Here is a 14393-nt window from a genome sequence, read left to right as displayed (position 1 = left end):
ATTTCGTAAAATTACACTAGTGCACTTGCCTGGATTAGAAGCACTTAGGTATGTCACCACATTTTACACTACACCAATCTATAACTATGCAAAGCTTTTTTACGTATTTAGTCAACAACTTTTATTGCATGTTATGAAACTAATTTTATATTTTCTCAAACATGCATAAACACATAAACACGTAATTTTTGTAAAAGAACCGCGAAGAATCATATCTACAGACAATAAAAACAAAATGCAGGCGCGTTTTTTTGAATTTGGAACATTATATCGCTCCAGCAATGTTGAAAACGCGTGCTTGGGTTATTAAATACTCTTTTGATTGGATCTCGTTCTTAGCTTAGAGAGGTAGCATTAGATGTTCAATTCAAATGAGAAATATTACGCTATTGTGCAAATTAACTGACGTTTAGGGATATTAATGAAGATGCACGATGATGGCGACTGAAATTTTAATTGCAGAATATTTTTATTGTATTGTATATTAGAGCTGCCTTAACAAGAAATCATTTTGCTTAGTTCGTTTACGTGGCCAGAATAGATAGCCATAAATGGTTAAAATTGGTAGCAAAACGGTAAAACTCGTCTTGATTACATAAGTACCTAAATATTTTAATAATTAAAGTGAGTTTCAATGGTTCAGAAAGTGAAATTTAACATCAGAAGCCAAATTAGCAAATTATTGCTCGGGTATGACTCATTTTAAATTTTAAATAATACCTAAATGTGTACAATATAAAAATGGGTTAGTAGCCAATTCGCATTTATTTTACTGTCACGAAAATGCCAATCGCGACTTAATTTTTTTTTTTTTCTATATACAACAGACTCTCACGAATGTAATTTTACATAGGGCGAATCGAAACCTTCAAAAATGTGTAGTAGATATAACGATACACACTATAATAATTGCTTGACTGAATACATTTCGGTTTTCAGAATCCTGGGATCCTAGTTGTGAAATGCATATCTAACCTCCTAAACCTCGCCCTCGGCAAACGTAGTGTAGGACGTCCTCAGGCACGGTGGAGTAATGACTTGCGCAAGACGGCTGGCAGGAGCTGGATGCGAGAAGCCGAAAATCGATCTCAGTGGCGTGCACTTGGAGAGGCCTATGTCCAGCAGTGGACAGCGATAGGCTGATGATGAACCTCCTTAACCGCTTAGACATGCTGATTTGGATCATTCAGACAGTTAATCTTATTAAATCAGGCAGAGAAGAATCATTCTAACAAGCCAGTCGAAATTGTTTATGGAATGATCAAAAAGCAGATAAATATCTGCCTCTATCTCTGCTGAACAACTTCCTAAAAGGCAATCAATCAAAGAATTATCGTAATTACTCCCATAGATAATAATGCAGAGTTACGGTCTTTACTTAAAAGCACTCATATAAATACACTAGCGTAGTTCACTACCTTCAGTTGTGAGTTTGCAAACATAGCTATGGAGTGGCACTTTTATATAGTGATATTTTGCGTGACAGCAGTTCTGGCTGACGAAGAATGGCTGGAAGTGGCAACCGCGCAGGGTCCCGCAGGGTCAGAAGCACTCTAACGGAGAATTGTACGCTTTCTACAATATACCCTACGCAACAGCTCCTAAGGGTGAAGACAAGTTCAAAGTAACTAAAAAAATAATATTATAAGTGAATGCCTTGCCATATTCAAAACCCTTATTTACGTTTAATGAATCTATTTGTTTTAAGGCACCTCTACCACCGCCAGTATGGACCGAACCATTTGATGCTGTCAACGAAAATATAATCTGTCCACAGAACGAATGGGTACCTTCATCATTAGAACAAGGTCTAGTGATGTCTGAAGATTGTCTCATAGCCAATATATTTGTGCCTGATACAAATGAAACTAACCTGCCCGTATTTGTTAATGTGTATGGCGGTGCTTTTATTACTGGGTATGGTGACGTAGTAAGAGGGACACAGCTGATGAAGACAAAAGATTTCATCATGGTGACGTTTAACTATCGTCTCGGCATTCACGGGTTCCTCTGTCTTGGCACTGAGGATGTACCAGGCAATGCGGGCTTGAAGGATCAAGTGGCGCTGTTGCGCTGGGTTAATGAAAACATCGCTAACTTCGGCGGTAACCCTGATGATGTCACAATTGCTGGTTTCAGTGCAGGTGGAGCAGCTGTCGACTTAATAATGCTGTCAAAGTCAGCAAAAGGATTATTTCACCGCGTCATTCCTGAGAGTGGTGGAAACCTTTCTATATTTGCAATCCAGAAAGACCCTATCGAGATTGCTAAGATCCATGCCAAAACCCTAAATTTTACGAATGTTGACGATATTTATGCGTTAGAACAGTTTTACAAGACCACTTCAATGGAACTTCTAACTTCACATTCGTTTGCCAATAGAACTGATTCCACTCATATGTTTTCACCGTGTGTGGAACGTGATATAGACGGAGCATTCCTAACAGAACCTCCACTGACTATACTAAAGAATGGTGACTATGATAAGCTACCTATGCTGTATGGTTTCGCTAACATGGAAGGTCTTTTCCGCATAGACATGTTTGACATTTGGAAAGATATGATGAACACTAACTTTTCTGAGTTCTTATCAGCGGACTTGACGTTTAAAACTGATGAAGAAAGGGAAGAGGTGGCCAGTAAGGTTAAGAAGTTTTATTTTGGCGATGAGCCTGTCAATAACGATAATATTTTGTCATATGTAGACTATTTTTCGGATGTCCTCTTTACTCATCCTATACTATGGTCGGCTAAATTGCAAGTGGAGGCTGGCAATGATCAAGTTTACCTGTATGAATATTCGTTTGTAGATGATAATGTTTCTGTAGTGCCATACACTGACGTGCGAGGTGCTAACCACTGTGCTCAGACAGCGGCTATAATGGATGGTGAAGATGAAAGTCTGGAATCGCTGGAATATCAGAATATGAGGAAAATAATCCGTGAAATGTGGCACAACTTTATAACTACTGGGTAAGAAATTTTTCTTTGTTTATGAGACGTTTGTTTATTTTAAGGTAAATAAAAAGGTTTGTGCGAATCAAAACAAAACCAAAATTTTATTTATCATTTCTGGGCTTCGATTCCAGGTCAAGCAAGTACCAATACTTTTCAACTGTTTTGATATTAATATCTGTGATGAAGGAAAACATCGTTGAGGGAACCTGGTCTAACACTGACTGACTGAAAAGCCTGAAACCCCTAAACCCAGTCGAAGGAGGATCACCTCCTACGTGATCACGGGCTTGTGACTGACTGCCAATAAAATGCTGATGAGATTTTTCTATTATTTTTTTCAGAGCCCCTGTGCCCGCTGGGTCATCGCTGCCTGCATGGCCAGCCTTAGGCGAGAACATGTTACCACACATGCAGCTGATTGAGAAGCCGGTACTGCGCGGAGTACTCCTGGAAGAACGCTCTCGCTTCTGGGACGAGATCTTCGAGAAATACTACCGAGATCCAGTTCCACCAACCGACCCCAACTCTTCAGAACGCCGATACCAATATTGATACGCCACTGCCATCATTGATACCGATAGTGAACCATACAAACTTATATTTGGACCCTCAAGACACAGGCTGTAGCTTAGTTTGAGGGTCATTGCCAAACTTTGTTGTAATTCTTTTTTGATGAATAAATAATTTTGAATTTAATTTTCAATGTTTTTGAATTCAATTAAATAGCGTTATACCTCTACTGTTACGTTATTTGTTTTGTAGTGTTAACAGGAACTTTGGCCGTTAGTATAAACCTCTAGATTACTTCCTTTCCATCCTTTCTTTCTTTTCATCCTTGTGTTAGTGGTACCTAACCAAATATGAAAGAGAATACAAATAAATACCTAAGAGTGTCTCAAATCATTATCATTCGATGTACTGTTTTTGTTTTCGTACATTTGTACTTTACTGTTCTCATCTGTATACCTAATATATAATCCGCAAGCGTGAGTGCACATGATTAACTATAACTAAGATGTGTCATAATCCCAGCGGGGCCCAGCAGGGCCAAGGCCTGCCGGGGCTGCGGGTTGTTCGAAAGAGATACCGCGGCCCTGGTACATAAAAGGCCTATGACGGAACACGACGATTTTAGTCAGTAAAGTCGACATCTCCTCACCGCTGCTAACCCACAGCGGGAGGGGTCATTTGATGATTTTACGTCGATAAAAAAAAAAAAAAAAAGATGTGTCATAATTACGTGATATGAAATTCGAATATCGATCACAGATAGAGATATTAAGCCTAATATTTACAGCGAGGATTTAGACTGAGTGACTAATAACAAAGCGAATTAACGTGCTTATTATTCTTGGGGAAGATAGGCATCTCTTCAATCAACATTAAAACTTATAATTGCGCAATGAATCATTAGGTATCTGTCGCGATAAGAAAAAATAAAACGGGGAGTTATCTTAAACGCAGTAGAAGCGTATATAGGTACAGTGAATTTAGTGAAAGACCACAGTAGTGAATGAACCTCGCTAGCAATGTGGTGGCGCACGTGTGTGGTGCTGGTCTGCGTGACAGCAGTTCTGGCTGACGAGGAGTGGCGGCAGGTGAACACTGCGCAGGGGCCCGTGCGCGGACAGAAGCACCCCAGCGGACATCTGTACGCGTTCTACAATGTACCCTACGCCACTGCGCCTAAGGGTGCCGACAAATTCAAGGTACCTAAGCAATTAATGTTGAAATTAAACCAAGATAATACCAAGACTCATTTTGATTTCCTTTGTAAACGAACAAAAGGCAATTGTTATTGTAGACCATTTATCAGTTACAAAGTACTTATCCTGGTCAAAAATATATTAGGTAGTATAAAGATAAATTTTACCTATTTAAATAGTTTTGTTTTTTGTACAAAAAAAAATATAGCAAGGAGACTTTATAATAAGATTAGATAATAAATCCGTATATTTTTGGAAAACCTATTAGTAAGTTATACTTAAAAAAAAACTTTATTTATTCTTTCCAGGCGCCTCTACCACCAGCGGTAAGGACGGAACCTCTGGACGCTACTGAAAAACGTGTAATATGTCCACAGAACAAATTTGTGGCTATAATGCAAGGTTATGAAGAAATGACAGAAGACTGTCTCGTAGCTAACATATTTGTACCCGACACAAATGAAAGAAATCTTCCAGTTCTCGTTTATGTACACGGTGGGGCATTTATAATAGGCTTTGGTGACTCGGCTCGGGGAACACAGCTAATGAAATCGAAAGATTTTATCATGGTGACGTTTAACTATCGACTTGGAATTCACGGGTTCCTTTGTTTGGGCACCGAGGACGTACCAGGCAATGCGGGCATGAAGGACCAGGTGGCGCTATTGCGCTGGGTGAAGGACAACATCGCCAACTTCGGCGGTAACCCCAATGATGTCACCCTTGGAGGTTGCAGCGCTGGTTCTGCGTCTGTAGACCTTTTGCTGCTTTCGAAGTCAGCGAAAGGTTTATTCCACCACGTTATTCCTGAAAGTGGTGGAAATCTTGCCGTATTCTCAATGCAAAGAGATCCAGTACAGATTGCTAAAACCCACGCTAAAAACCTTAATTTCACCAATGTTGACGACATTTATGCTTTAGAACAGTTCTATAAATCAGCTTCGATGGAACTGTTAACTGCAGACATATTTTTTGATAGAACTGATTCTACATTCATGTTTTCACCATGTGTGGAACGTGATACTGGTGACGGAGCATTCCTCACAGAATCTCCTCTCACTGTTCTTAAGAACGGCGAGTACGATAAGTTACCCATGCTGTATGGTTTTGCTAACATGGAAGGCCGTTTCCGTGAACCTTTTTTTGAGTTTTGGAAAGATAAAATGAATACAAACTTTTCGCAATTCTTACCAGCAGATCTAATATTCGAAACTGAAGAAAAGAGAGAAGAAGTTGCCAACAAAGTAAAAAGTTTTTATTTCAAGGATCAGCCTGTTAGCAACGATACTATTTTGGGATATATTGACTTCTTTTCGGATGTATTATTTACACACTCTATGCTTTGGGCTGCAAAATTACAGGCGGAGGCAGGGAATAACCAAATATATCTGTATGAGTATTCGTTTGTGGATGAGAACGTTCCAGTAGTGGCGCACACTGACGTTCGCGGTGCTAATCACTGCGCTCAATCGAGCGCTGTGATGGATGGTGGAGACGAGACTAAAGATACACCGGAATATCAAAATATGAGGAAGATTATTCGTGAAATGTGGCACAACTTTATTATAACTGGGTAGGTCTAAAAGTAGCTTAGAATTCAGTCTATTTTTGAGGTTCGAATGATGAATCTTTTGTTGATCTTCAAATGCAGCTAATTTAACATACATGACATGCATTGTTTACATATGCATGTTTACATGCATTAGTACTTCAGAAGCCAAACCAATGTAATTGTGTTGCTTATATTTATTTGTTTGTTTTCAGTAAACCAGTACCCGAAGGGTCGCTGTTACCGAATTGGGCGCCTGCCGGCCCGAACAGAGCTCCGTACATGTCGCTGGGGGTGAAGGTAGAACAGAAAGGAGTACTCCTGGAAGACCGAACTCAGCTGTGGGCAGAAATCTACGAACAACACTATCTGGATTCAGTACCGCCGCCAACACCTGAAGTTGTAACTGATTCAGCACACAGCGATATATTATCTTTTAATCTAATAATTTTTATTGTCACACTGTGGCTAACTAAAGCGTTTTAAATTATATGTTTTTCATTAATAAGAATGATGTTAGCATGATTGGCGTTAATTATTTTAATGAATAAAGATCTTCATTGTCCTGAATATAAAACCATAACGAATATTTCACATTGAAATAAAGAATTGTTAGCAATATACATTGGCCAAATTGAACTGCAGACAATTTATCACAGTAGATAATAACATCCTCCAATGATACTTCATTAGTGAACCACCTGGTAAAGATAAGATACTCTATCAGAAAGATCATAAGATCAGAAACTCGATGTGTTGGATAATTCAATTTCAAAACAAATTCAAAACAATCTTAATCGTATCTTGATGAGATCCTGAAATGGCCTTCAGATTTTTCACAGCTAGAAAAATAATAAGTAATTAAAGACCTACGTAATTATGATTCACATAATTATTAACATGAATTTATTTTCAAAATCTATCATGACATAGCAAGCGATAAGTGCTACATCTAGTTGACCGATCTTTAAATAAAGGAGTTGTATGAGGAGCACCTCTATCAGTACATCCGTGACAATGTGGTGGCGCACGTGTGTGGTGCTGGTCTCCGTGACAGCAGTTCTGGCTGACGAGGAGTGGCGGCAGGTGAACACTGCGCAGGGGCCCGTGCGCGGACAGAAGCACCCCAGCGGACATCTGTACGCGTTCTACAATATACCCTACGCCACTGCGCCTAAGGGTGCCGACAAATTCAAGGTATATGATTCTTATATTTAATGTAGAAAGTAACTAAAATAATTTTTAAATCATCAGAGCCATCGTGAATGTAAAGGCATAAACATGTTTCTTATACGATAAAAAATATACATATTTTAATCTTAATTCAGTCATGTCGATCTTAAAAAAGTTTCTTTTTCAGCCGCCTCTACCGCCACAAGTACGAACAGAACCGTTCGATGCCGTCAACAAATATGTGGTATGTCCACAATACGTAGACATGGCTGCCACGCCTAATATAGAAGAGTCAGAAGATTGTCTGATAGCTAACATATTCGTGCCCAACACAAATGAAAATAACCTTCCCGTACTCGTTTATGTACATGGTGGGGCGTTTATTGTGGGCTTCGGTGATATGATGACAGGATCACAATTCATGAAAACGAAAGATTTCATAATGGTGACGTTTAACTATCGTGTCGGCATTCACGGGTTCCTTTGTCTGGGAACTGAGGATGTACCAGGCAATGCGGGCATGAAGGATCAAGTGGCGCTGTTGCGCTGGGTGAAGGACAACATCGCCAACTTCGGCGGTAACCCTGGTGATGTCACTCTTGCTGGGTATAGTGCAGGTTCCGTATCTGTGGACTTATTAATGCTCTCAAAGGCTGCAAAAGGTCTGTTTCACCGTGTCATTCCTGAGAGTGGTGCAAACCTTGCAGCATTTGGAATGCAGAGGGATCCTTTAGAGGTCGCCAAAAGTCATGCCAAGACTCTACAGTTCACAAATGTTGAAGATATTTCTGCCCTAGAGCAGTTCTACAAGACAGCGTCGATGGAGCTGTTGACTGCAGACTCATTCCTTTTTAGACCTGATTCAACATTTTTGTTTGGGCCATGTGTGGAACGTGACACAGAAGGAGCATTTCTAACGAAATCTCCTCTGACAATACTAAAGAACGGCGACTATGAAAAGTTACCAATGCTATATGGTTTCGCGAACATGGAAGGTCTTTTCCGTATTGACTTGTTTGAAGATTGGAAAGACAAGATGAATAATAATTTTACTGAGTTTCTGCCAGCTGACCTGAAGTTTGAAAGTGATGAAGCCAGGGAAGAAGTGATCAAAATGATTAAGGATTTCTACTTTGATGGGCAGCCGGTCAGCAATAACAATATTCTGGGATACGTGGACTACTTTTCGGATGTTCTGTTTGCTTATTCTACACTATGGTCTACAAAATTGCAAGTGGAGGCTGGTAACGATCAAGTATATTTATATGAATACTCATTTGTAGATGAGAATGACTCCGTAGAGCCACACACTGACGTGCGAGGTGCTAACCACGTTGCTCAAACATTGGCTGTAATGGATGGTGAAGATGAAAGTCTTGAATCACCGGAATTTAAAAATATGAGGAAGATAATCCGTGAAATATGGCACAACTTTATCAAAACCGGGTAAGAATCGACTTATAAATTCACTATTAATTATCCACTTTTCATTATTCATTGAAAAAATATATCATTTAAATTGCTTGAATTTTGTTTCTGACTATAGTTACTCGACAGATTCAAGCATAGATAAGTTTTCAAGTAAAGATTTGCTTCTGTGGATTTATAGGCTCTTGAGAGTTTCAATGGTTTTCCTGTTCGTTTCCAGAGTGCCCGTGCCAGCAGGCTCGTCGCTGCCTGCGTGGCCTCCAGCACGCGCCGACAGGTCGCCGCACATGCAGCTGCTTGAGAAGCCGGAGCTACATGGGGTGCTGCTAGAAGACCGCACTCGGTTGTGGGACGATATCTACCAAAAGTACTACCTTGATTCTGTTCCACCATCATCAACAAACAACAGTGCGGGACACCGTGATTTATTATGTTTTAATTTAATTACATTCACTACCTCTATAGTAGTGTATCTTTCAAAATGTATGTCGAGTACGCATTAAACTGATAAGATTAGGAAATCTTATGAAGTATCTGTTTTTCTTACTTATTCAGATCACGACGTTTGTAGCTAGATAGCCGGGCAAGCTGGAATAGATTCTTGAACGAGAGTAATGTTGCAAAGAAATAAAAAAAGTTATGAGTATTTAACACAATTGTATTTTATTTACCCACTTCAAAAATCTTGTATAGTTCTGTGTGGTATCGAGCGACGCAAGTGTTACTGTTGGCAGCAGCTAGACGGCTTATAAAACCTAGAAGATTATCGTTTCGTATGAAAGCGTTATAAACGGCGATAAAAATGTACACTGAACATCTAACTGCCATTAACGCTGCTTTTGACAACTAGATACTTATGGTAAACTTTTGTTTATAAAGTTGCCTTGCATTGACAAGTTTGGGGAGTTAATAGCAACGCGTTGCAGAGTTAATAGTACCTTAGGAACATATGTAAGTATATATCGCAGAGTGTTAAGGTAAGCAAGAACGTGAGGCATTCAAGGAAGGGACCGTTACTGCACACTGGTATGAGTGCACGATTCTCAGAACACAGTGTTCCTCACCCCTGCACCCCCGACCAGAAGAGGCAGAACTCAACTTAGGAATTCCACACACACAACAGAGAACCCTAAAATAATAAAAAGCCCAGCAAAGTACTTTTAGCAACATTCTTGTTGCTCATCAGTTCAACTGTCAGACTCAACTCACAGTGGTACGAAGTAGACGCACTCGTTTTTTCAAAAGGAGTATATTTAATGCAGAATACTTCATTTAAAAATTGAGTTTCTGCGCCATGTAAAAAGTTCTGTTTAGTATTTAAGTGACAACTTGTTAATTTATTTCTTAAGGCGCAAAAACTCAATTTTGTAATATCTTTTTTTGTGCGATGAGGTCCAAAATTTTATGCTGGAACTATGGGTGACAAAAAATTCAATACTTTTGCGCACTTTCTTCACCCTGAAAAACATGACAGCCATGCAGGTGTCACAACGGCTTGACAGCCAAAAAAAAGATGAGCCTTTAGATTCTGATTATCTTAGAAACCACGATGGTAGCAAATGGTAGCAACTAATGGTAGCTGGTAGCAATCAGGCAGCAACTTTCTACATATATTTCAGTAATCAGGATGATGTTAGCAAGATAGACATGTAAGACTTTTTCGATGAATAAATATTTTCTTATCTTCAATGTAAACATTAAAGCAGACCTAATGAATATTTTACATTCAAATCTACGTATTATCTACCTATATGTCTGTATTTAACATTTTAATAATATATCATTTTTATTAAGGAAGTTTGTATGTACGTTCTAAGTAGGTATATTTTAGACATCAATGACTGTGGTTCGGATAGCACGTTAAACTGTAGGTCCCGGCTGTCATTGAACAAGGGGTATTAGGTTGCCCAGGTAAGTGGGTTGAGGGGGTCAGATAGGGCAGTCGCTCCGTGTAAAGCACTGGTACTCGGCTACATCCGGTTAGACTGGAAGCCGACCCCAACATAGTTGAGAAAAAGGCTCGGAGAATGATGAATTAAGTAGTGTATGAAGATTTACAAACTATAATGTACACACTATACATATATATACAAACTTAAACTAACACTACTAACTTAATCTTTAAAAAATAAAATACTATAACAAAAATAAAAAGTATACCAAATAACAATAATTAAGCGTCGAAGTATTCCTCGGCATCACTCTCCTCCGGAAACGTGTCCAGAAGACTGGCTGCTTTGCCATGTTTGTTGTATGGCAATGCCAATTCTTTGCCCATTTGAATAAGACAGCCTCTTTGTAAAGGAGCCGTGAACTCGGGCTCCATGAACCGAGCGTTTCCGTTGTTTGTTTGGAGCGTTTCCCGAATGGCTCAGATAGTACAATTTCCAGCAAGGTTATTATATTTGCGCCGCTTGGTAGTCTCTGCAGAAGTAGCAGCCGCACCAGCGCAACCTGCCGTGCTCGGAAGATGCGATCCATGGCATCATCCATGGTAACAACGTCATAATGACTTGGCCTAATTGAACTGCTGACAATTGATCACAGTAGATAATACGATCCAGTATCATTAGTGAACCACCTGGTAAAGATAAGATCAAAAACTCGATTTGTTAGATCATTCAGGTAAAATATGCTTAATCGCATCTTGATAAATAAATTAATGAATAAATCCAAGAAACCCTGCAATGACCTTAGTAATTAAAGACCTATGTAATTATGATTCACATAATTAATAACATGGAATTATTTTCAAAATCCATCATGACATAGCAAGCGATAAGTGCTACACCTAGTTGACCGATCTTTAAATAAAGGAGTTGTATGAGGAGCACCTCTATCAGTACATCCGTGACAATGTGGTGGCGCACGTGTGTGGTGCTGGTCTGCGTGACAGCAGTTCTGGCTGACGAGGAGTGGCGGCAGGTGAACACTGCGCAGGGGCCCGTGCGCGGACAGAAGCACCCCAGCGGACATCTGTACGCGTTCTACAATATACCCTACGCAACAGCGCCTAAGGGTGCCGACAAATTCAAGGTGGGTGGTGTATATGATTCTTCTATTTAATGTAGAATTTAAACTAAAATATTGTTTAATTGATCAGAGTCATCGTGAATAAAGTTAACGTTGAAACATGTTTGTTGTACCTATGATAAATAAAAGACATATTGTAATCTAATTCAGTCATTTTTTTCAGCCGCCTCTACCGCCACAAGTACGAACAGAACCGTTCGATGCCGTCAACAAACATGTGGTATGTCCACAGACTGATGACGTGGCTGCCATGATACCAGGATTTAATATAGTGGAGTCAGAAGATTGTCTAATAGCTAACATATTCGTGCCCGACACTAAAGAAAAAAATCTTCCGGTTCTCGTTTATGTACACGGTGGGGCGTTCGTAATGGGCTTCGGTGAAATGATGATAGGAACAGAATTCTTAAAGACGAAAGATTTCATTTTGGTGACGTTTAACTATCGCCTCGGCATTCACGGGTTCCTGTGTCTGGGCACTGAGGACGTACCAGGCAATGCGGGCATGAAGGACCAAGTGGCGCTGTTGCGCTGGGTGAAGGACAACATCGCTAACTTCGGCGGTAACCCCAATGATGTCACCCTTGGAGGTGGCAGCGCAGGTTCCGTATCTGTGGACTTATTATTGCTATCGAAAGCGACAAAAGGTCTGTTTCACCGTGTCATTCCGGAGAGTGGTGCAAACCTTGCAGCGTTCGGAATGCAGAGAGATCCTTTAGAGGTCGCCAAAAGTCATGCCAAGACTCTACAGTTCACAAATGTTGAAGATATTTCTGCCCTAGAGCAGTTCTACAAGACAGCGTCGATGGAGCTGTTGACTGCAGACTCATTCCTTTTTAGACCTGATTCAACATTTTTGTTTGGGCCATGTGTGGAACGTGATACAGAAGGAGCATTTCTAACGGAATCTCCTCTGACCGTACTAAAGAACGGCGATTTTGACAAGTTACCAATGCTATATGGTTTCGCGAACATGGAAGGTCTTTTCCGTATTGACTTGTTTGAAGATTGGAAAGACAAGATGAATAATAATTTTACTGAGTTCCTGCCAGCTGACCTGAAGTTTGAAAGTGATGAAGCCAGGGAAGAAGTGATCAAAATGATTAAAGATTTCTACTTTGATGGGCAGCCGGTCAGCAATAACAATATTCTGGGATATGTGGACTACTTTTCGGATGTTCTATTTGCTTACTCCACGCTATGGTCCGCAAAGCTGCAAGTGGAGGCTGGTAACGATCAGGTATATCTGTATGAATACTCATTCGTAGATGAGAATGACCCCGTAGTGCCACACACTGATGTACGAGGTGCTAACCACGTCGCTCAAACATTGGCTATAATGGATGGTGAAGATGAAAGTCTTGAATCACCTGAATTAAAAAATATGAGGAAGATAATCCGTGAAATGTGGCACAACTTTATTAAAACCGGGTAAGAATCAACATTCTAAATCACCATCAATTATCCAGTTTTTCACCATGAATTGAAAATATATTATTATGAGATTACTCGGATTACGCTTCTGACTCTAGTTACTAGGCAGAATCAAGCAGAGATAAGTTTTCATGTAAAGACATGTTTTGTGGATTTATAGGTCTTGAGAGTTTCAATGGTTTTCGTTTCCAGAGTGCCCGTGCCAGCAGGCTCGTCGCTGCCTGCGTGGCCTCCAGCACGCGCCGACAGGTCGCCGCACATGCAGCTGCTTGAGAAGCCGGAGCTACATGGGGTGCTGCTAGAAGACCGCACTCGGTTGTGGGACGATATCTACCAAAAGTACTACCTTGATTCTGTTCCACCATCGACAACAAACGCCGATGCTGGCAGCGCAGCCCGCTATGATTAACTATACTTTAATTTATTACCTGTAGTACATCAACATTCAATTGAAGTACCTAACTTTGTAACTTATTTAGATAAACACGACGTTTATATAGTATAGCCAGGCATTGCCACGAAAATTACATTCTGTGATTAAATTTTATCGTCATATTATAAAGATGTTGAAGTAGGTACAGTTTGATCGAGTGCAATATTGCAAAGAAATAGTATTTAACAAAATCGTATTTTATTTACCCACTTCAAAAATTCTGATAGTTCTGTGAGTATTTGAGATCGAACGAGGCAGGTGTAACCGTTGGCAGCAGCTAGAGACCGCTTATTAAATATTATCCGCTCGTATAAAAGTATTATGAACAGAGCGTTAAAATGTACACTGAAAAACTAACTGCCATGAATGCTGCTTTGACAACTATTTATGGTAAACTTATGTTTATAAAGTTGCCTTGCATTGAGAAGTTGCGGAGTTAATAGAAACGCGTTGACACATGTATGTATGGCAGAGTGTAAGGTAAGGTAAGCAAGAACGTGTGAGCGGGAGGCATTCAAGGAAGGGACGCACTAGTCCGGGTGAACGGCTCTCTCTGGGGGTATGTAAATATATTCGGTATCGGAACACAGTGTTTTTCTCAATCCCCTGCATCCCCGAAGGGACCAGAAGGGACAGAACTCAACTTAGGAATTCCACACAACCTGTTTCTGTTAGCCTT

At 40.1% G+C, this 14393-nt stretch overlaps 3 protein-coding genes and 1 pseudogene across 4 annotated transcripts; all 4 read left to right on the top strand.

Annotated features, from left to right (window-relative positions):
* The first annotated feature begins 1410 nt into the window (after positions 1–1410).
* Positions 1411–3654, top strand: LOC135116562 (cholinesterase 1-like; annotated as a pseudogene). The gene is made up of 3 exons (XR_010276519.1): positions 1411–1624; positions 1709–2973; positions 3300–3654. The product of XR_010276519.1 is annotated as a cholinesterase 1-like (transcript).
* Positions 3655–4447: 793 nt separating this feature from the next.
* LOC110370611 (carboxylic ester hydrolase) lies at positions 4448–6738 on the top strand. Its single transcript, XM_021326496.3, has 3 exons — positions 4448–4667; positions 4973–6237; positions 6429–6738. Exons 1-3 carry the CDS (start codon positions 4488–4490, stop codon positions 6697–6699), a joined length of 1716 nt encoding a protein of 571 aa, XP_021182171.3. The 5' UTR covers positions 4448–4487; the 3' UTR covers positions 6700–6738.
* A 470-nt stretch (positions 6739–7208) lies between these two features.
* On the top strand, positions 7209–9338 carry LOC110372020 (carboxylic ester hydrolase). Its single transcript, XM_049841948.2, has 3 exons — positions 7209–7410; positions 7574–8832; positions 9035–9338. Exons 1-3 carry the CDS (start codon positions 7231–7233, stop codon positions 9315–9317), a joined length of 1722 nt encoding a protein of 573 aa, XP_049697905.2. The 5' UTR covers positions 7209–7230; the 3' UTR covers positions 9318–9338.
* Positions 9339–11603: 2265 nt separating this feature from the next.
* On the top strand, positions 11604–13784 carry LOC135116655 (juvenile hormone esterase-like). Its single transcript, XM_064034884.1, has 3 exons — positions 11604–11850; positions 12011–13278; positions 13474–13784. Exons 1-3 carry the CDS (start codon positions 11638–11640, stop codon positions 13688–13690), a joined length of 1698 nt encoding a protein of 565 aa, XP_063890954.1. The 5' UTR covers positions 11604–11637; the 3' UTR covers positions 13691–13784.
* Positions 13785–14393: the final 609 nt, after the last annotated feature.

This window comes from Helicoverpa armigera, chromosome 5 (genome assembly GCF_030705265.1).
Source record: "Helicoverpa armigera isolate CAAS_96S chromosome 5, ASM3070526v1, whole genome shotgun sequence".
In the NCBI taxonomy this organism is placed as follows: Eukaryota; Metazoa; Arthropoda; class Insecta; order Lepidoptera; family Noctuidae; genus Helicoverpa; species Helicoverpa armigera.
Note: the sequence above shows the minus strand (reverse complement) of the source record. Positions and strands in the feature narration are given on the sequence as shown.

Bases quoted from the DNA above. Each gene is read 5' to 3' on its own strand.
- LOC110370611 (XM_021326496.3), top strand. From the start codon at position 4,488: ATGTGGTGGCGCACGTGTGTGGTGCTGGTCTGCGTGACAGCAGTTCTG. The intron at 4,668-4,972 runs GTACCTAAGCAA...TATTCTTTCCAG, and splicing joins AGGGTGCCGACAAATTCAAG to GCGCCTCTACCACCAGCGGT. The intron at 6,238-6,428 runs GTAGGTCTAAAA...GTTTGTTTTCAG, and splicing joins CACAACTTTATTATAACTGG to TAAACCAGTACCCGAAGGGT.
- LOC110372020 (XM_049841948.2), top strand. From the start codon at position 7,231: ATGTGGTGGCGCACGTGTGTGGTGCTGGTCTCCGTGACAGCAGTTCTG. The intron at 7,411-7,573 runs GTATATGATTCT...TTTCTTTTTCAG, and splicing joins AGGGTGCCGACAAATTCAAG to CCGCCTCTACCGCCACAAGT. The intron at 8,833-9,034 runs GTAAGAATCGAC...GTTCGTTTCCAG, and splicing joins CACAACTTTATCAAAACCGG to AGTGCCCGTGCCAGCAGGCT.
- LOC135116655 (XM_064034884.1), top strand. From the start codon at position 11,638: ATGAGGAGCACCTCTATCAGTACATCCGTGACAATGTGGTGGCGCACG. The intron at 11,851-12,010 runs GTGGGTGGTGTA...CATTTTTTTCAG, and splicing joins AGGGTGCCGACAAATTCAAG to CCGCCTCTACCGCCACAAGT. The intron at 13,279-13,473 runs GTAAGAATCAAC...TTTCGTTTCCAG, and splicing joins CACAACTTTATTAAAACCGG to AGTGCCCGTGCCAGCAGGCT.